This window comes from Apostichopus japonicus, chromosome 15, assembly GCF_037975245.1.
Source record: "Apostichopus japonicus isolate 1M-3 chromosome 15, ASM3797524v1, whole genome shotgun sequence".
NCBI lineage: Eukaryota > Metazoa > Echinodermata > Holothuroidea > Aspidochirotida > Stichopodidae > Apostichopus > Apostichopus japonicus.
In genome coordinates, this window is record NC_092575.1 from 10,664,115 (window position 1) to 10,687,032 (window position 22,918).

Here is a 22,918-nt window from a genome sequence, read left to right on the forward strand (position 1 = left end):
GACTTTCAAAACTTACTGGGGTATGTGGAAGGTCTTATGTCTCAGAAACGGTATTCTTTATCGAAAATGGGAATCTGAGTCGGGGAATGAGATCTCCTTGAAATTAGTGGTGGCTAGAAGCATGCGTAATGAGGTAATGTCTTTGTTACATAGTAATGCCACAGCTGGTCACCTAGGTGTTAAGAAAACTATGAGGAGAGTCCAATCTAGATTTTACTGGGCTGGATATCATAAGGATATAGAGAGATGGTGTCGGCAATGTGAAAAATGCTCTTCAAGGAAGGGTCCAATTAAATCTCATAGAGCACGTATGCAAAAGTACGTGGTAGGAGCCCCCATGGAAAGAGTGGCCATGGATATATTGGGACCCTTACCAGTTACCGACACGGGAAATAGATATATTTTGTGTGTAGCGGACTACTTTACTAAGTGGACCGAGGCTTATGCGATCCCAAACCAGGAGGCAGTTACTGTGGCCAGAGTCTTTGTAGAACAGTTTGTGTTGAGGTTCGGTGTTCCCCTACAGTTGCATACTGACCAGGGCCGAAATTTCGAGTCAAATTTGTTTAAAGAATTAGCACAGCTCCTTGGTATTGATAAAACTCGTACCACAGCCTTTCACCCCCAATCTGATGGCATGGTGGAGCGTTTTAACAGAACCTTAGAGGCAATGTTATCGGCCGTTGTTTCGGAAAACCAACGTGATTGGGATGAATGGTTGCCCCATGTTACCATGGCGTACCGCTCCTCTGTTCACGAGACCACGGGAGAGACACCCAGTGTAATGATGTTAGGAAGGGAGATGAATCTTCCAGTTGATCTCCTGGTACCCCCTCCCCATGTTGAAATTAGTTCAAGTATTAGCTATGTAAGTAAATTGGAAGAAAAACTTAGGACAGTTCATGAAATGGCTAAAATCGAAACAAATGCGTCAGTTGAAAGGCAGAAGAAGTCCTATGATAGGCTTAGCAATGCCAAAAATTATAACGTCGGTGATAAAGTTTGGTTGTATAACCCCAGTAAGAAAAAGGGACTGTCTCCTAAGTTGCAAAGATATTGGGAAGGCCCATATTTAATAGTTAATAAGTTATCCGATGTAACTTATCGTATAAAACAGTCGGAACGATCGAGGCCGAAGGTCGTTCACCACGATCGTCTTAAATTGTGCTTAGCATCTGGAGAGAGTGTTGAGACCAACAGAGTTGGTGAGGCCTCGTAGTTACTTTATTGTTTTTATTGTAAAGATAGAGCAATGTCCGCAAACCTTCCTTTCGGGCGTTGTATTGGTAGACCACAAGTATATAGATTGTTTTTCGTGCGGACCTATCGACCTTTTGTTTGGACCCAGTGATAGACGAGCGCCAATCCCCCTGACATCACCCATTGAGGATAGCTCTACACCTTCCCCAACCACTTCAACATCAACCCCTTCAACAGCATCGTCGGATTCAACTCTGGATGATAAAGAACTGACCCGTCTGCGGAACCTGATGGTTACTTCAAGGATTCCACTCATCATCAACGCGGAAGTAAAAAAACCTTGGTCTTGGAGTTATTTACAGGAAGGAAAAACATACGGTCCAATACCCAGATGGTACAGCCCTTACCACGGAGAAGGAGGGATTCGAATTACCCCCACAGACCAGGGAACTGTTGACCTACCGTTAATCCATAGAGATGCCCTCGATCAGGACTTTTGTGTTAAATAACGTGTTTCCTTATTATATATTTTTACTGTGGAAATATTATGGACATTTTACCTTATTATTATGGACATTTCACCTTTTGATGCGGACCTCCGGTTTCGTTATGATATCTTTTTACTTTGGAAATCTTGTGGACATTTCATATTTTGATGCGGACTTCCTATCAATTTATTTTGTGGTTTGGATCTCTGTGTTACATCAAGAGTGTTATGTTTTGATTCACTTGGATTGTTTTCATGTATTTATATCTATGTACGACACCGTAAGTTGTTTTTACTTTTATTAGTTGTATCTGGAATGTGACCTCACATGAGTCCAAATTGCACTTTCGCGCGAGCCGCGTTATTCCTTTAGGGTATGAACACGTGCATGTAAGGTCATATTACTCTTCTATTACTCTCGTATTGCGTAACTTTCTTCTTTCGCAGTCGAGCTAGGACATATTTTTTTTTAGTCGGTACAGATTGAAATGTGATACGTTTTTAGTTCTGAACCCATATTAAGAGTTCATATCAAATGTTATTGTGTGTATAGGCTCTCGTGCATGGCAGGCACTATTAGCTATACTTTGCTTTTAAACGTATTCATGTATTTTGGATTTCTTTTGTATTAGTATGTGTATGATTTTAGATTTGTGTCTAATTAGCGATCCTTATACTATTTTGTTTTCATAACTTGGGGACAAGTTAAGGACTGAGAAGGGGATAGTGTGATGCCGTTGGTCATCATATATGTCGCCCTCTATTTTGTCGTAGGCTACATTACGTAATTGTTACAGGTCACGTGATGTCTGCTCACCAGCTCAGCTGAAGCAGACCTCAAGAATTGTGACCAGTCTTCGCTCCCGATCTGAATCGTTCGGTTCGGTAGTAGCCCTGGCTCCGACCATTGTGGTCGTACTTGTATCTGTCTTGTATTCGTCTTTTATACACTTTTGTACGTATCGTTATAGGACTCTACTTCGGTATTGAGACCTCGTTTGTGACCATTATCGTTAAGTGCATGTTTTTCTACCTATATTTGAGGGCTTCGTGCCGATGTATTGTTTGTACCGTGGCTGTTTATAGTAATAGATTGCGAAATCTACACAGCGCTTGTTCTTTACTCGTTTATCTATGTGTTATATCTTTTGCATGTAATAGCGAGATTTAAGGCTCGTCGTTTACTAACATACAACCATCCAAGCCGCATTTGTTTCCATACCACCACCAGTCCTCAGCAGGGAATATTTGGACGCCCCAGAATCTTAGACTGAGTTAGCGTTACAATATATTAGGCTCAGAATGTCAAAGGTTCGCTCAGGTTCATTTACAAAGTATCACAGGAAATACCTACAGGTTATGATAATGTGATACTATGATGCTAGTTACTGATCTATGTTTATTACTGCAAGGGCCAGGGAGGGGTTATAATGCCTAACAGCCTTGCTGCACAGACGTGTAAGTACGACTGATATTTTGTTACTTGATAAAGAAGAGATGTATCAATACAATTACGTCAAGTCTCAATATGTAGTCTAGAGTAAACTTAGGAAACAAAGTAACAGAGCATCCGTTTATTGTTACCGACGTTTTATTTGTGAAGGGAATTACTGTCAAAATAAGATAAATACAGATATGAAAGAAATATAAAGTATATATACGATGATAGGACAAAACCAGCTTTGGCAAAAAGTAATATTCATTCATATTAATTATTGATCATTTCATATCATATTATAATAACTTAATTGCAATTAAGTGAACGTTAAACTACACATTATATGTATATGTATATATATATATATATATGTATATATACATATATATATGTATGTATATATAAATATATAAATGTATGTATATATATATATATATATATATATATATATATATATATATATATATATATATATATACACTGGAATAAAAAACACAATTTCAGAGTTAACACTTCTTCCGTAGAAAATTAAAGAGAATATTTACCGAAAGGAAAACATAGGTATTGTATTTTAACTCAATTTGTCGCTTATTAATTAAAAGTAAAGTGGTCGACGTTTGGTTATTAAATTCTTAATTGTGCGCAACAGGATATCGAACGGTTTCACAGCTAACGTAAATGCTCAATTGTTGAATTTTTTTTTCAATTACTGATAGACCGAGCAGGTTTCATTTAAACTGTTTAAGTAGCACACACTGTCAGCTTAAATACGGCGGTGAATTAATCAGAGCAAGCCCCACCTGAACAAATTTAACGTTGATACACCTGAAGATTGGCTTTATCGATTTATACAATAGTTGCGTATTAACTTACCGTCGCTAGAGTTCATGACAGCAACTCAACGGACTTGCCAAGACTAAATTACTCGGCTATCTCAAGTAGATGAATACAAAAGATACTATAGATACAGTGTATATGTGTAGAGCGTGATAGAATTCAATCAACTTGAAATGATTCTTTGTATCAGATTCATGGCTACCAATTATGTTTGAAATAATATGTTGGTTCTATATGAATGAATCCCTACCTAACGTCACTGTACCTTAGAAAATTTACATACATACGTTTATTTTACATTTTCGTCTAACGAAAAAAAAATGTTAAATTTGACGCTTTTCTTATTCATAGCCTCAATCAGAATCACGGAATAATTTCATAATTTCAAAAAAATAATACCTAAACGATACAATATATTCTTCACTGGGAAATGTCGATTCTCGTTTTGGTCAAAATAAATAGTTGTAATAAAACTTAACTGTCCTTTTTAGCGCAATACGTTGTAGTATTCATCATAGTAAATGAACAGTGGTATTGCATTAATCAGATTTGGACAAGATGAAAATTGGGTTTGAATGCATTCCATTCCTCAAAAGTCACTACAGTAGTTTTGACTTGAAATATTCCACGTTCCTCATTTATAAAATAAAATCAAGTTTCTCAGATATTTCGTTTTTCTTTTTATTAAAACGTGCATGGATAAATTGAGACTCACGTTTAATCAAAGAGCCATATTTTGCCGAAAGGCATCAATAAAGGTATCAGTGAATAACTCATTAGTCACCGTGTACAGAATCTCGGTAGGTCAATTTCCAATCTCAGAACTCTTTAAACACAATAAAATATGAAAAATGAAGTGTAAAAGGAAGAAGATATGTTGATAAAAATCCTTTCCGGAAAAGAGAAGTTCATTATCTTCCCTTGTGTTATCTTTCGAATGTTTTATTGGACATGGAAACGGAACCGTCGTAAATAAGTGCAGAATTATAAATAGTCAATAAAGTCATTTTGGCAAAAAAAAAAAATTCTAATTCAATGAGATTTTACTACCGATAAAATGACAAAAAAATATTCTACGATACTTATCAAGGAATAAATTCTACACGAAAGTACTCTAAAATCGGATATTTTCTTTTAGAATGTACAAGCAGCTTTCGCAGTTTTTTTCCTCCTCTATAAATTCCTCATCTTTCTTTTTGTGGCTACAGCAGATGAGCATGCAGGAATGATGAATGTTGGAAAATAAATGTTAATCAGCTTTCATAGTAATGAAAGGAACGTTACACAGTTAGCATACAGTCATCGTTATAACGTAAGCAATCTACTAATGAGACATAAATCATTTTGCACTGCCAAAAGCATTCTCTATATAACTTATCGCTCGATGATGTGCATTCCCCTCTCTACAATCTGCCATATTCACAACTTGTGGAAACGAAAAGTCACGAAACGGGACATAAATTCCTATATTTATATGTATTTTTGCGAGTTATGAGAATGCAACATGTGTACTGGTTATAAAAGTATCAAAATGTTCATAATTTGAAATGGATAAGTAGTCGCAGATGCAAACACTCTTGGGTTTTTTTTTTGTCTTGCAATTTCTGCATGGGGAATAACAACATTCCTTTTAAATGAATGTGAGGATTTTAAAAGTTTATTACCGCATGACACCATGTCCAAAAAAGCACATGAACTACCATGAAGCCCATACTCGAAGCATATTATGTAGTCTAGAGCTCTTTTTTGGTCTATAAACAGTCTATAGACTTTATGGCTCTGCGGAATATAAAAACCTCACATTTTAAGCGATTGGATATTATGTTAATGTAGATTGAGCTCTGTTTTGTTTTGTTTTTTCTAGTAAGACTATAGTGTTTCCCCTTTAATTTTCTGATCACAGCGATACAAAAAATACATCTCAGTTTTATGATTCTTTTAATTTCAACACATCGATGGGTATGACAAAGAAGTGATACTGACAAGCATCCAGATTAATAATCGTCAGATTTTGACTCAAATCATATAACCCGACAATTTATTTCTTCTGGTGACAAACTACTTTTCCTAATCTTTTCTCAAGAAGAGATTTGAGAATGAATATCTGTAAACGTAGCTTTCTTAAAATAATCTTCTCATGCTTGGAGAAGATATTTTGGATATAAATGTTTCATAGGGTCCCAAGAGAGCTTAGTTTAAAATGTTGCCTGCGAGTTTCTTGATCTTCTCTCTGTTATTTGAATTTGTTCAATATAATATTTTCAGTAAGTTTTCCGTTGCTGTTCTACGTCTATATAAAAATGCTGAAACATTTATGTACTACGTAGTAGGTAAATGACACATCACGCATGACATGTTTACCCGGGTAGATGTTTTTGTTTCTATATTAATGCAGAAAAAAAATCTGTTATTCACAAATGAAAATTAATATTCTGTTTTAAGCATTGCATGTTCATGCGGCCTTGATGACTGTATATAGAAGTGAATATCAATTTGCCTGGCACTGGTTATTTACATTGCCATATAGCCTGTACTCTACTGGGATGGAATGAATAACATTCAGAAATATATTTGAATGGAAGCTTAAAATGTGCTTCTATATCCTTCTACACTCGACTATCTATAGCAAGATAGCCAGGTGACTATGTTTATCACTCAGTAAATATAATTTAGAAGCACTTCCTCTGTTCCCTGTACATTACTTTATGCATATGGGGAAACTGGAGGAGTGATTTATGGGCCCTCGAGAAACTGTAAACGCAGACTTAATAGACATAAGTAAGAAAGATATAGGACCCAGAAACCTGCAAACTCATTTGTTATCGACTTCTAATTGGCGCTCTCTTGAGGAGGTGAGGGGGACCACAAGAGGGGTTTATCTTTAGAGAGTGCCAATACCAACATCTGATTCATATAGCCTGAGGCAGTGTATACATATGCCTATAGAAAGAATCTGTATTTGCGGAATACCGTGAAATAAAGTTTACACGAAGTTTTTCTTTTCTTTTTTAAACGAGCAAAGAATCGTGTTGTCTATTATTTCCCAGATACTTTCCATTGTTGACTTACATTATACAAATTGGCAAAGGATGTAACAATAATGCACCCTTGAAAGAAACAATCACTACGTTTCACAACGATTCATTCAAAATATCTTCCTATTTTAATATTGATTACAAATATTCATGTTCACCTTTCAATTGTATTTTTCACCTCTTTATAATTTCCTAATATACAAAGTGTTGAATAAATAGAAGAATATACATTCACTTAAAACAGGGTTGTCCAACCTTTTGCAGAGGAGGGCCAAATGGAATGATTATGATGAAGGAGGGGCCGCATGAAGCCTACGCTCGATTTTTCGATTTTTTGCCCGAAGCCCAAGGCAACAAAATGTGAGCACTGCGCGCGGAGCGCACTGATTTATTTTCCTTCCTAATAAAACAGTTGAATGAAGTCCAGCCGCCCCCCCCCCCCTCCGCTTAGAAAGTGTCACACAAACTGACCTGTATGCAGTTTTGTGGACCCACAAGGTTCGAATGATTGATTGTATAGCTTCAAATTGTTATCAATAATCTGCTCACTAAAATTTCGCATCGTAGAGCATCTCTGGCGGGCCGGACGCAACCCTGCGGCGGGCCGGACTGTGGCCCGCGGGCCGTAGGTTGGACAACCCTGACTTAAAATATATACACACAAACAACAACAACAACTGTATTAAAAAAAAACTAGACTAGAATTAAAATGCTTTTAATGTTAGTCGACAAAGGTTTTTCTGTGATATAACATAAACATTAATGTCGTAATAAAAGTGGGTTAAAGTGCGACCCGCCCCGGTTTTTAAAAGCCTAGTAATGTTGTCTGCTGAACCACACTGACACTGAGTACTTTAAGAATTAAGTCTATTAGACGGATTCATGATACACCTTGATCATAGTGGAATGTTGCACCGAGTAACATGCAAAATGCTCACGTATAAATTTCCGATCTTTTAAATTCTATATAATGAACATTTCTATTTTTGCCACGGGAGTATAGAGGGATTGGGAACGAAATTGCACTCTGGGCTTGAATTGCGTGCCCATCCCTAGCGTGGAATATAGCTCTGCTAACGAACGTATATGTTACAGATACCAAAACTCATGTATATCTGTTGTGTATGCATGCGGTTTTATGAATCATTGGAAGTCGCATGGGGTGTGCACACGAACCTCATTTTGTTTACACCCTACATACACGAGGTGAGTGTACAGATACTCGTCCTCCTATACTTGACCCTACAGTGGGCATCGACCTAATTACAAAGGTGTAGGTTACAAATTCTTCGCATTCACGCCAGTTGGTTGTATAACCATGGAGCTATAAACTGGGATAGCTCCATGGTATAACTCATGCAGAGTCTGTTAAGTTTCTTACCTGAAAGGGTGAGCAACATGGCCAACAAAATAGTGACGACCTCAACTGTCAGGTACTTCTTGTTCACCATGATGAATTATCTACAATAAAATACATTTGATAAATATAAACATATAATATATATATATAGTTTCCTGTATATTGACCTATATATTTCTAAATATATATATATATATTCCTATATATTTTCCTATATGTAGACCTATATATATATATATATATATATATATATTATTCTTTTCACTACTCTCTACTCATGTAGTTTGTACTAGTTCGACTAAGGGAACTAATACTGCTGAATGCTATACAGCAAGAGTTTAAATTCTCTAAATAATTGAATCAATTTCCACGCTACATTGAGAAATGGTCTGTGGTGATTTGATTTGTAACAATCGATAATGCGAACCGTGTCAGGGAATACTTCACACCTTTATTGCATGTAGTAAGTAGACTACTAGCAGAAAGTCCTTCTTCTACATTACTGTCTGTAGATAAAACTAAATATGCGAATAACAGCTTTTTGTTTCTCAAAGACAACTGTACAACAAGTGTATAGTTTAGTTGCGCAAGTATATTTTTTTATATTTATAAGTACATAAAAGTGTGTAGGCTATTAATATTTAAACATGTATATTGACCAGCATTTCTTTAAAAATTGAAATTGCATCAATAAATGTGGACATGCCTTCATACTTGATTTGAAGAATGAATAATTTCATGCATACACAGAACATCATTTTTAAACTCCAGTATCGAAAGCGAGTCACACAGATATTTATGTAGCTAATGAAATGACAATGGACATGCTTTACCTGGAATACTCATAAAATTTATCGGAGGAGCGGAGTAGGTTTAATCTCTAACCAAAACAGTTTGAAATGATTAACGATGGAGAAAAACACGTTAGATAGATAACAAAGTGCATTTCCGAGGGACATTGCCCCTTTATGTATTTGCTTTATATAGACTGAAGTTAAATATTGCAGTATACGAACGAAAAAGGAATATATTTGATATGTGACTATACACAGACCTACATAAGCCTACGTGAAGGAACAAACAAAAACGTTGTCGAAATAAACAAGTATATATACCTAACAACAGAGAATGAAGAAAGTTTCATACCACGATGGCCTGTCCGTCTGTTTATGTCCAAAGTAATTCCTCAGTCTATAGCGAAGCGCCAGTGTACAATGAAATTAAATTTCTTTACTCAATTGCTCCACCGTCAATGACTGCATGTAATAAAACAGGAATTATTGTTGCTTTGCCCTCCCCAATCGACGGCCTCTCCGAAATGAAATACTATCCTTGATAGCCACTAGCTGTCGCTCTTAGTACAGTGGTCAAATTGCGTAACGTTCCCTTGATTAGCACTCTAGCATATAACCTATACTCCGTGTGTCTCATACCTACCTACCTACGTACGTAGATGTGAAAGTTTCTACTGACGCGCGCTAGCTTCAACACAGCCAGTGAGACTCTTTCCAAATACATGCACGCTGTTGATAGGCCAGGTATATGAGAGCCTAGCAATGACATCATAAGCAATATAACAGTTCTTTTTTTAAGGCTCTTGTTTTATATACACCTTATTCGTCGTCGGCAGTGTGTATGTAATAGAGGTTCATCTTGCTTGGACATATTGTTGATTGCGGGATTGTGATGTCACTCAGAATCACCTTAATATTCCTTCCAGATATTGCTTGTTTGTATTTCAGCACGGCCAATTAGCTTCTGCTGTCACGCTCATGGAAATATAAAGGTCTGTATGGATTTCCAGAGAAATTCATTTTGATAAAGGATTGAGTTAAAAGTTCAGATTCGGTTTAAAGTAAAGAAACGAGAGAATGGGGGGAGGTATTCATGACTCATTAATTGAACTGGTCAATTGATTTAATTATGGACAGCGGAGGAAGGACGTGCTTGGCTATATACCACAGGCATTACAGTATTATTCGAATATCGAATCGGCCACGAATATTGACTCGAGGAGGCTCTGGGGTGTATAGCGGTCGTTCACTGCGGGAGGTTTCCTTGAATTAAAATTCTTCTCTAGATGAGGTATACTGTATAACCATAGTTAGGTTTCAAACTCCCTCCATTCGAAGACAAGAGACACAGCATGGCAAGGTTCTGATTCTTTAATTGAAATACTGTCTCTATTATCTTGTTGCTTTCGTAGTTGGTTAAGGTGGATGGGTATAAGCTATAGACAGGTGCTATAGTTGACTGTTCTTCAAGTATTTATTCCTAGGATATTCAAGTACTTTTTTCCCCAGGTGTACCCCTGAGTGGTATGTCACCGAAGTTGTTCAGTAACACCAGCGTTATTGTAACAAACTATTTTTTCTTTACTTCACACACCATGAGCCGACCGGCATACGATTCAGATCTGGCTTTGTAATGTTGTCATTGCAGTTGTTTTGTATTTAGATAATTATGGTAAAATTGCATTTACAATAAATAGAGAACTAAACAAAATATTATTAAAATAAGATCAAAATAAAATAAAACTGTTAGCAAACTGCTTATCCACTAGATAGCCTGTGTAGGAGAATGTGTAAAAGTAAGTTGGCCTGACGTTTCGATCCTAGCAGGATCTTCTTCAAAGGCTAAATGACTTGTCCTGCTAGGATCGAAACGTCAGGCCAACTTACTTCTACACATTAAAATAAGATAACAACCTTCCAACCTTTACGAAAGCGCTTTTAATCGAATCGAATCGAAAGTATTTGCTTGGCAACATTGTGATGTACCATGCTAGGTCTGTTCTTGCTTGGGTGACGATCAATATACGAACAGTATAAGGGACAAGTGGAGGGAGGAGGGATTGACATGCTATAGTTTTCATACTAAGGACAATGTATAGGATAAGAAGAAATGAACAGCGGATTCCTATTTGTTACAGCGTATATAGTTTGTGTTTCCTCTCCATGTGTTATAATTCTGTCATCATCTACTCGCCTCCGGTATGTTTACGTCTTACGGTATTAATGTTATAATGAAATGCAACTGACTGTCGGCATGACAGAAGCACTCTGTGTGACGTCACAATTACTATAGAGAAAAAAATCCTCCTTTAGGAGAGAACATATGTTTTGTATTCTCAAGTCAATAGATTTGCCGTCTGGTAGAATAGTCTGTACATCATTAAATGAAAGATAGGAGAATTTTTTGGGATAAATTCCTGTGCTGTATAAGCTTATTAAAGCCGAAGTGTCGCCATGATCACGTGGTCACAGTCCTGGTGTAAGTGTTTCGAGGCTCAACGTAGATTTTATTTTGTAGCTTATTTTTCTCTTTCCTTTTGCAAACGTCCTCCCAAGGAACATATTTTAAGTTGCTGTTCATAGCTGTTTTTTGACAGATTCCATATTAATATTCCATGACAATGTAGTCCATTAGGTTGATAAGTAATTTTCATTTCCATGAATTAAGTTCGACAATTTTGCAGTAGCGACGAAATGTTAATAATCGAATCAAATTCCTTAATTACTTAATTATTTATTAATTAACTTTCATTCATTGAAAGAAATGTCCAGGAAGTATCTTCGCTGGAACAATTGTAATCTTAATTTGAGTAATACCCGGACCGAAAGCTTGCAATGTAAAAATTTGTTGAACAAAAGTTAAGCGTTGTGTGTTGTAGTGGTAACCATTTGGGAGAGGTTAAACGAGCATTTATGTACTTTGTAGTTGCATTGCTGTGAAACAAACAGATTTTCTAAAGAAAAACTACCTCGAATAAAATTAATTCAAGCAAATGGCATTGTCATCGGATAATAGCAGACTAACGTGATTCGTTTGAAGGGGCGAGATTCTGGGCCTGCAAAATACAGAATTTCTCATTAAAAGAATTTTACTGATGTCGTGAAATTAATACATGTAAAAGTGTGCGTATCGTTGTTATGTATAAATCAAAGAGGGAGGGCACAACTGTGTTTAATCACCAAACTTTTAGCAAAAAAGCTCGTTCTGTATAACACCGAATAAGCTATATACTAGTGTGTATGAAATCATATTATTCAGATTGCCACACAGAATCCAGGTTAACAACTAAACAAATTAGGTTCTTATTGCAAAACTTTCAACGATATGCTATATTGGGGGTTTTCAGAATTCCTTGTAAGTTCTTCAAATTTTACAAATGGTTATCATTTTTTTAAAATCAAATTTAAGAGATAACTCAATTGTGTTGAAGACATATTTATACTGCATTCATACCAAGATAACATCACCAAGCTTTCCCCTTTCCCCATTCCATTCCACTCATCTATTTGACAAATTTTCGGTTGCAGTTAAAACCAAACCTTATTTCTTCATTTTACAGCAATCACACCCTTTGTGTGATAGAGCTTAAGGGGGGGGGGGGGGGGGGAGAGACAAAATTAAATCCTTCGGCTGTGAAGTCCTCGTCTGGTATAAATCGCGGCTGGCGGAATCCTTTATAAAGTAATATAAAGATTATTGATTTACTTGAGGAATTCAAGACTTCACAGGATGTGCCGCAGATTAGATTTATTTATTATTATTCTTTGAAGTTTGTGGCTTTCATCCATTTTTCAGGCTACAGGTGTCTAAGTAATTCAAGAAAGGACGCAAGGGAAACTAAAAGTGACAGCTGTTCTCTGTAGTGATAAATAAACAAACTACGTATATACGGGATCGGGCATATATACTGCAGTACTATATACGAAATCATATATACAAACAACATTGAAAGCTTTGCATTCTTCTGGAAGCTGATTGAAGCTAGCAAGCTTGTTAAAATTTCTCTCTCTCTCTCTGCAACTTTAGGTCAAACCACATCTCTATAGCATCTTGTATAGCAAAGATTTTTTTTTTAAATTTGGTATATTATAAATTCATCTAAGAACAGCAACGTGAATGATGTCGTTAGGGCAAATTTAGTTGAAAATGTTTCCGTTTTTCTTTATAATATTCCATTTATCCACATTTGAAATCATGTTTTTCTACAAAAGAAAGTTGCATATTTAGAAAAATGTTAGCTACAAAAAGCATACCTAGGTAAGCAGGTAAGCTAATCAACAAAAAGACTATATATATATATATATATATATATATATATATATATATATATATATATATATATATATATATATATATATATATATATATATATATATACATATACATATATATATATATTTATATATATATATATATATATATATATATATATATATATATATATATATATATATATATATATATATATATATATATATATACTTGAAATCATGTCGTAGGGTAATTAACAGTTAAAACAGTCAAACTAGGTTACATTTATCCTACCGTTTCTCGTGTTAGGGTCAAGATGTTGAGATGGCGTTGACAACTTACATTGTGGAATATTTTACCTTCAGCATAACTTTTACATTGTCTGCCACCAGAATATCCCGTTAACGTACATTCAGTGACCCGAGCACCCTGACTACAACCCCACTCCCCCCTCTCTCCTCAGGCATGGTTTAATGTACCAAATATCACTAGTTTTCCATGCCGTTGCTTTTTGTTTCATTTTGCCCGAATAGTTTTTCTTTGTCATCGATGTCTTAGAGATGTACTTACAGCTGGTTTTTCCAATCATTTCTGCATTTACCTCAGTAATGTCTATAAAAAGACAAATGTAGTTCGTATTTCAACTTCTGAGATTTATCGTAAAGAAACGCATATGCCCCTTTCTGGCCTTTATTTATTTTACTTACCGATGTAAAGTAGACGTATCGCGTTAGAATCTCCGGTATGTAATTACTAGCTCCTTTCCAGTCCAGAGCCAAAAAAATAAAGACTTTAAAAGTTGATCGCTACTGTATGCGCGAACCCTAAAGGCTTGCTAAAAAAAAAAAAAAAAACTCAATAAATTGATTACAACTTTGCTTGACCGAACGTGACCCTAAACAACCCGGGTAAAAAGAAGTATGTCAGTGGCTTGACAGTATAGACCTATGTATGGTAGTGTATAGAGGTCTATATATGGTAGTGTATATGCCTATATATAGTAGTGTATAGAGGTCTACATATGGTAGTGTATATAGCCTATATATGGTAGTGTATAGGCTTATACAAATAAAGTAGTGTATAGAGGTCTATACATAGTAGTTTATAGGCTTATATATGGTAGTGTATAGACCATGGTAGTGTACAGAGGCCTGTATATAGTTGTGTAAAGAGGTCTATATATGGTTGTTTATAGAGGTCTATATATGGTAGTGTATATGCCAATATATGGTTGTGTATAGAGGCCTATATATAGTTGAGTATAGAGGTCTATATATAGTAGTGTGTAGGCCTATATATGGTAGTGTATAGAGGTCTATTTGTATATTGAGAAAACAAATTGCGTGCGTGAGATATCAATGACGCACAATACATTGAGAGTTGGCATTGTGAGTTGAGGATAGTTTCTCTGCGGTGAGGGGTAGGGAGTGGTGGAGGAAACCAGTCGGATCAATCGAAGATGACGTCACATGAAAGCAGAATGACGTCATACTACAACCCCCTTCGTCGCTGTTATCGATACCCGGATATCCGGAATATTTAATAATTAACGATATAGGGACACGTTACCGTAGCTCTTAATATAAGATTTTCAACATACTGATTTTGTGGCAAAACATGGCATGTTGAAAGATCGCCGATGTTTATTCGTCTGGGCCTACTGTAATTTCCCCAAATAAACGGGCTCTAGTGTCATGCCTGCATGCGGATGAATTCCGATGCAGTCTCCTATAGTGATTGAAGTGCCTCTAGTCTTTTCTTGTGTAGATTAGACATTACAACATGGTTTAAACACTGTTGTCTGATCGTTGGATGCAGCCACGTTTGTTCAGCGTCGCATGGCGCTAAACGATCGCTCTGCTTGCACACGAACTTGCCGGTGAAATCAGTACTAGGCGAAGACTAGTCTTTCTACTTGAGGAAACATTTTACGTATTTCAGGTATCCTGTTTTTGAAGATTATAACTTGTAATCTTGTACGGTTTGGCCGGCAAACTGCTATCTCTTGTTTCTAAAGAGCTTGATAGTTCTGGGTATGTATGTGCAATGCCATGCTGGTATAGTTCCCATGCGATAACATTTTGTTCAACCGCCTTTGCCCTTCTAAATCTGTAGAGATGAAATATAATGTTCAGACTGGTCATTGCAGTTTATATCGACTATCATCAAGAGCATATATGTCACATTAACAGTATTCGTGTGACATTGGACGATATTGTCAGTACTGAATAATCCGACTTAACTTTTTCTACTTACACGTGGAGTGATTTTCATGATGGTTATTTTTTTTTTCATTCGAGACCTGAAAAATGGGGGAATATTTTGTGTTACGTTCCCTACGTCTCAAAAAGTGCGTGTGTGTGTGGGGGGGGGGGGGGGTAGAAGGGACATTTCCCGTCCCCCACGGGTTCTACGCCATGTAAGTTGGTATGCATGAATGAATAGCAAACAGAGTTTAAACTAGTCTATTGTTAGCTTCTTCAGTCCAAAGGTTTTGATTAACACTTAAGGGGATATTCCCGAAGTTTGGTCATACTTAAAATTATGAATTCATAGGTCACCTACCGTAATCATATTTTATCAGTCCAGGTTGTATTTCTATGAAACGTCTAAGTTTTGGGAAATTATTATTTGAAGAGTTGATGTTTTTAACAAGCAGAAACAAAACAAAATCGATGTCCCCCCCCCCCCACCGCTAATTAACCCCGACCCTTATCGCATCAGGTGAATTAGAAACATAAATAATGATAGGTTTCCAGTTTCTTAAAGGCATTAAAGACTCGCTCCAAACCGCGTGCCGCCCTCTGAAACAAAAGTTACCTTTCCGTTGCTTGCAAGTGAAGTTTTTTTTTTGTCGCTACCAAATGCAGACAGTAATGAAACGTGATACCTTGTTATCTTTGATCTAGACCGGACATCAATTTCTATGAGACCGGAGATGTCCACGCTGCTATGTACACTGTGTTGTGGGTATTGTCCGTATAGCTGCATGTATATTGAATGTAAACACTAGTGTCTCAATACCTACGGTAGCAAGCTGTGTGTGTATTTTCTGGGATCGATTGTGGTGTCTAACGCTCCTGTTACACCTCATTCGAAACTAGGTCAGATTACCGGCATGAGACGTTTCTTTGTGCGCGAGTCTTCACTCCCTTTAAGTTCCCGTCAGGCTCATCTCTACTGTTGCATTTGCTGTTCCATCTCCACCAGAACAGGACTGATTGAGTTCATGTGCAGCTGTCTTCCCTCTAAATATGCTAGGAAAGACCACAAGATGGTCACATATCAATTCCTTTTACTACCATCCACAGGCTCGACAACGTCGCCAAATACAACTATAGTAACCAACTTTAAACTCCATTAAAAGTAACAGGGACATTTCGACAGTTACTAGAAGATGTGTATGTTCATGTAGGAAAATACCTTTGGAAACGTCCAAGAATGTCAACATTTTAAAGCACAGACGTGTAACGTAGATTTTTCCTAAAGGTACCGACAATTAACCAAGTTTATCTAGAACATATTTTCTTCTAAACCACATTCATGTGTACGTGTTTTCGAGTCACATATATACCAACTCTCTGGGAACTGGCTTTTTGCAATTTCGAGAAGCCATATAGATGTCATCATCAATTAAGAGAAATTGCTCAGACGTGTGAGGGAAATTCCCAAGTGCACAGCCAGAATTTTGCACAGAAAGGTTCAAAGATCTGACGAAATTCAACCTCGAATGCTGGAGAACCCGTATAATTGATAGATGGTTATCGTCGATTCTGCTTTTCTTTTGGGGAGATTTTTCCTCCTCCCTCCCTCCCTTAATCTCTCCCTCTTCTCTGTCAGCAAACGTTCCTAGTAAGCCTACATGGACATTGACCGTATTTTCGAGCTTCCGTTGATCTATCATGAAACTTAATTGAAGATCGTCAATTTTCTACCAAATGAGATCAAATGAGTTTCTCGATTCTGCCTCTAAATACTCCGGGGATTTACGGTGCTGTAGGAATAAATCTATGACTTTCATCACAGTTATAGTTGGACGTAATTAAATATCTTCATCTGCCTACACACCGACTTCCGCGTAATATATATATATATATATATATATATATATATGTATATATATAAATATACATAAATATACATATATATATATATATATATAGATATATATATATATATAGATATAGATATAGGTATATATATATATAAAGAGAGAAAGAAAGGCAGCGACAAACCATTAACATACCACTTATGTGTATGTAAATGAGTAGTCCTAAGCTGTACACATTGTGTTTATTTATTGTGAACACGTATAAAATTTAATACACGTATCCATCTACTGTAGAAAGAAACTGACCTAAAGCCTTAAGGCATAAAACAGTACTATCAATGTCCTAAAATGAAAGACAAGCATGACCACTTTTAGTTGGATGCAATGCACACGTGTTTAAGACACCAACCATCATGAAACTATTTTCTTATAATCAAAAATCTGCCGCTGGGTGGTTCATATGTCGTGCTACGGTAATTGAAGTTTTCGGACGAGAAGTCATGACCGAATCCTAAAAAAAAGCTGACGTGGTTTAGACATGGCGACATATAAAACGGGAAAAAGAAAGAAAGTACAGAATTTGTAGTCAAATTAAGACGTCTGAGATAGGTACCTTCATTCGACAGTTGCAAAGAGAAATAGACCAATACAAAATATTTTGCTTTGTTAAATTCAGGTCAAGAATTTATTTACAAACTCCGAAGACGTTTGTTAAGTAAAGAAAGGGAACAACACGCGAGAAATTTGACAGTACCCAAAATAATTGTCAGGACTGGATTAACAACAAATAAACCACTTTAAAATAACTAAATTTACGTGGCCTATGGTTTCACAATGTTTGACTTTTCCTTTTTAGTTGATCTATTCTTCAAAGAATAAAAATGCTTTGACTATGGCAGTAAAATGCTTCTGGAAATTTGAACGTGCTTGAACATTATTTGAATTTCTGGTATATAGTTGGGGGAGTGGGGGGGGGTGGGGTATACCGACGACCTTTAAACTCCTTCCATATGCTTCGAACATTCAGCTTAACGATAAATTATGAGAAATATGTCATGTTCATGCCATCTTAAAGTCTCAATGTGTGTTTGCCATTAACGACACCATGAACATAGCGTGTATGCTCTAAGAAATTTTCCCGAGCATTGTGAGCGACTTTCACCCTCCATTCCGTTACGCCTTAACTCACCTCACCCGGTTGTACAGTTTTTTCTTAGCAAACAAGATATTAAGTCTACCTGATGGCACTAACCGTATACGAAACAAAGCATTTAGCTATTCTTATCAACTATTTTATATTGAGCATGCGCATATCACATCTTAAACTATTTAATCCAAAAAAAGTTGCCTCTGGTAGATTTTTGCCCAAGTCTTGTGTACCGCAATCACTATAATTGAAAAGGATGAGGCTGGAAATCTGCCTCGGCGCCCCTATGGCCTTGTCAGCATACCATCCTACATGCTTAATTTACTAATAAAAAGCACACATGTAACCTTCGGCGTTTAGCATGCGACGCGCTTCCTAGCCTAACACTATAAACACAACAATGAGAACGTTGGCGCCGCCTCATTGCTAATGGGCCTTGTCGTTTATGGCAATAGAAGATAAGTCATGGAGACATTAATTCAATGAAGTAAGACTGCTGTTGAGGTATCCATTCAGATAAAGGTTTTCTGTAGTGACATGTAAAAGGCCAGTCGTAACATTCAGTATTTCACGAACGGCACGCGCAGAAGAGTCGTTTTGGGCGGTCTCCGTTAATTAAATGTTTCGTATAATGAAGAGAGAAGCTAGTTTTAGTATCTCAGAGGGTCAATGACATCTTCTGTAGCGGATGGGTGGAAGGAGAGGGATAGACTGATACGGTACAGCCTATACAAAGGCGAATCCAGTAGGAGGAGGTCCCGGAGACAAGTATCGATAAATTCCCGCCGAACTTATAGCAGTATATACAACTACATTGGTTAAGTATTTAACACATTCCGTCACCGTGCTAAAAAAAGTTTACACTACATACCTTGTTTTGAAGAAAATTACTGTTGCAGATATTTCTTACTGCAAAAAAAAAGAAAAAAAAAAAGGAGGAATGAATTTCAGAATTCCGATCCCGCGCGCCCTCTCTGGATCCGCCCTGGTATATAATGAACAATACTCTCTTTGTACTAATACCCATAAGCTAACTTTTCAAGGGCAGCGCACGTGCAGACATAGCCTATACCTAACATAGGCCTATAGTGCTTTCGATACAATATATGCCTACAATGGAACTTGATTCACTCAGGCTATCCCGAATATAGTAGGCCTACGTAATAAAATGTCGTCATAGCTATCCAATTTTCAAAAGCAATCTTCTTCAATCAATAGAAGTTGTAAACATTGGAGTCTATAAAGCAGTGTAATAATTGTTGCAATGTCCGTTTGTTAATTGGAAAAGGTAAAATAGTATACAGTGTAGATTACATATGCAGTGTGGTTCAAGTACTATCGTGTGATATATATATATATATATATATATATATATATATATATATATATATCGCTTTATTGAACATTTAGTGACGTGTAACCTTCCACGGCCTATATAGATGTAAATTTCGGCCTTCGCGATTACTTCCAAGTTTTAACCTTTTTTATAATTGTGATACGTTTTCTAAAGTTTCCAGTACGAGCTACGTACGTATGTGTAGCCTTGACGTGTGTTCGTGTTACTCATACAATTAACCGCTTTCTTAAATATTCATCATACGTTTGTATGTGGTTCATTGAGTTACCGCAGACGATACATCAGTCTTCCCGAGAGAGGTTACTGAAATGCTAAATGTATTTATATCAGCATTTATTTTTTGCCTTGTTAGACTATCTACCGCATACCGACACATAGCCAAGCACTTCATTGCACTGACTATAGACTACATAAGAAGCAAATTTCATCTTCCATAAACTTTAAGTCATAAGTGTTAGCTAAAATCCACTATAGTTATCGATCACCTATAATACAAATTGTAGACTTGTCAGAGAGGGATACAGGATTTTAAGGAGGATGGGTGTGGGATCGTTGAAGCTGACTCCCATGTAGGGGGTGGGGGCCGGTTCCCAAGGGAAAAAAATAGACGTCAAATGGTGCCTTCTGAAGCATTTAAAGCTATAGGCCTAAGGTATATAATAAGGTCTACACGAATGGCTGTCATAATAGCAGCCGTTTTATGTGGTGTATCGCCCCGCTCCACCCCCCCCCCTCCTGATCCGCGTCTGCTCGTCGTTTTAACTTATTTCCAACTTCAAAGCATTTCTACTCACTTGTAAAGTTTTATTTGTCTAAGTTAATCATAATAATTAATGATTAGAAATAATTAGAAGTGGCAAAATCGTAAGTCAATACTTTCAGAAAACTCCACCTACTGAAACATTGGAGAAATATTGATTACTTTTGTTTAAGTGACCATTTCATCCTATCAAATCATAAATTCAGTGTGATAGTTTCTGATGACCTTTCTATGCTGGTGACAATTTGGTAATTGAGGGCGCTATGATCACAAGCCAACTATGATCACAAGTACACTACGATCACAAGTCCACAAAATCTCTTAAGTCCACCAGAGCCGTAGATGGAGATCTATATACTGCTCTAAAGTCGACCAGAGCTGCGTATAGAGATAAACGGCTCTGAAGTCCACGTTGATCTACTCAATTTCATTAGACATACTATCTTAGCCGCAATAAAGAGAGTTTTCAATGTCCCTGTCACACCGTGGAGCTGTGGAGAGCAACATTATTTAGCCGAATTCTGAAAATTTCGAAAATTCCGATACGAAAATTTGCGGTACTGGGTGCACAGAGGATTCAAGTGGGGTTATTTTGAGGTCATTTGTGATTTTCCCCCTCAGATGAAAGTAACGTCCCACTGTCCCTTGGAAGTTGTGCTGAACTATCCGCCCCCACCCCAACCCCGTCACCCTTGACTCAACTGGATCTAACACGGATAGGGTCTCAAATACGCTACTGTAAGGCTTCCTGATCCATGGGTCTCTAAACTAAACTAACCATGTAGTTAAATAATTAAAACATCGATCTTGAAACAAGCAAGGGCGGCGGAAGCACTTTTAATCTGGGGGGGCACCGACATCAAAGGGCACTTTGCAGAAATTCGATTGGACTGATGTAGCCTGATATTTAGTACCCTTTATAACTCTTATTGTATTATCTTATTTGCATCACTCCATCAACGCCCCCCCCCCCCCTCATTGAAAATATGCATACTAACACTGCAATATCCAATGTGCAAATTGGGAAACAAGGAACAAGTTTTCTGTTGAGACAAATGAGGTGAAATCATGCTAGTTGCTAATGTAAAAATCTTCCGAATTAGAGTTTATTTCTTGTTAATATCTTAACAAATTGTTTCCATTCGAAATAGCTTTGAGTTTGAACCACATAAATTCATTTAAAGTCAGGGGCGTAGCCAGGATTTGCAAAGTTGTATGCACGACTATCTGAGCGGAGCGCCACCATCGGTTGGCGCGGAGCGTACAAGAAAAATTTTGGTTTTACAAACCCCTCAGATGGCCGGAAACGGCCCTTCCCGAGTGTTCATTCTGGTCCCTGGCCTCTTGCTAACTTGAGACACCTCAATTTTTATGCAGAAAAAGGGCACATTTTTAACCCTGAGTGAAAGTGGGGGGGCACGTGCCCCCTGTGCCCCCCCGGTTCCGCCGCCCTTGGAAACAAGATGTGATCCCTCAACTGCCATTTGAGATTTAAGATGGGGAGAGGGTGAGAGCAGGGCCATATAACCAGAAGGGGGAAAGGGGGGGGGGGCAAAGAAAATGGCTTACATTTAGTAACTCACACTAAGATTGTACTTGTACTTTGTTTGTACTTGTTAAAATTATGGAATTGATAGCAATATTTTGCCAACAGTTATGCCCCTCTCCCACCACCACGAAACAAAATGAAACACAGGCTACAGACTGGGGGGGGGGGGGAGACAAGAGGGTGATGCTCTTGGTTGCTCCTGCTATCTCTAGCGCAAGATAATTACACTTGCTTCACTGATGATATCTGAAGGATAAGCATGGATGGCTATGAAAATTTAAACTCTATTCTCTCATCTATGGTGCAAAGTTGGATAACCAGAAGACAAGTTGACTTTGTGATTCCTTGCAATATAATTTGCTCAAAATTCCACATACCTGACTCATGTAGAGCAAGTGAGATACCTGTGTCCAAGCATTGAGTGAGAACTAGAAATGATCAGAGATGTCCATCTCTTATTTGTAGCACTCACTCGTTGAGGGCATCAACCAATTAATTCACTGGTAAGGATTTTATTGTATAGAATTTTATACTAAAATGTTTCTATATCCAGAATGAACCTTTGACCTCCAACAATTTCAACATGGTTCTTTTACTCACCAAGCTGAATCTACATACCTAGCACAAAGTTCATCGAAGATGTACTTATTG

At 37.1% G+C, this 22,918-nt stretch overlaps 1 protein-coding gene across 2 annotated transcripts in view; it reads right to left on the reverse strand.

Moving 5' to 3' along the window:
- The window catches only part of LOC139981696 (neuronal acetylcholine receptor subunit alpha-3-like), a 60,983-nt gene extending 50,417 nt beyond the window's left edge, over positions 1 to 10,566 (reverse strand). Inside the window, exons 1-2 of one of the 2 annotated variants that reach the window (XM_071994303.1) lie at positions 9,473 to 10,566; positions 8,379 to 8,458 (exon numbers count right to left, since the gene is read on the reverse strand). In XM_071994303.1, coding sequence (XP_071850404.1) covers positions 8,379 to 8,448 — 70 coding nt within the window. In that variant the 5' untranslated portion in view covers positions 8,449 to 8,458; positions 9,473 to 10,566. The remainder of the gene's footprint in view (positions 1 to 8,378; positions 8,459 to 9,472) is intronic. The other variant, XM_071994302.1, reaches the window with a different exon arrangement.
- Positions 10,567 to 22,918: the final 12,352 nt, after the last annotated feature.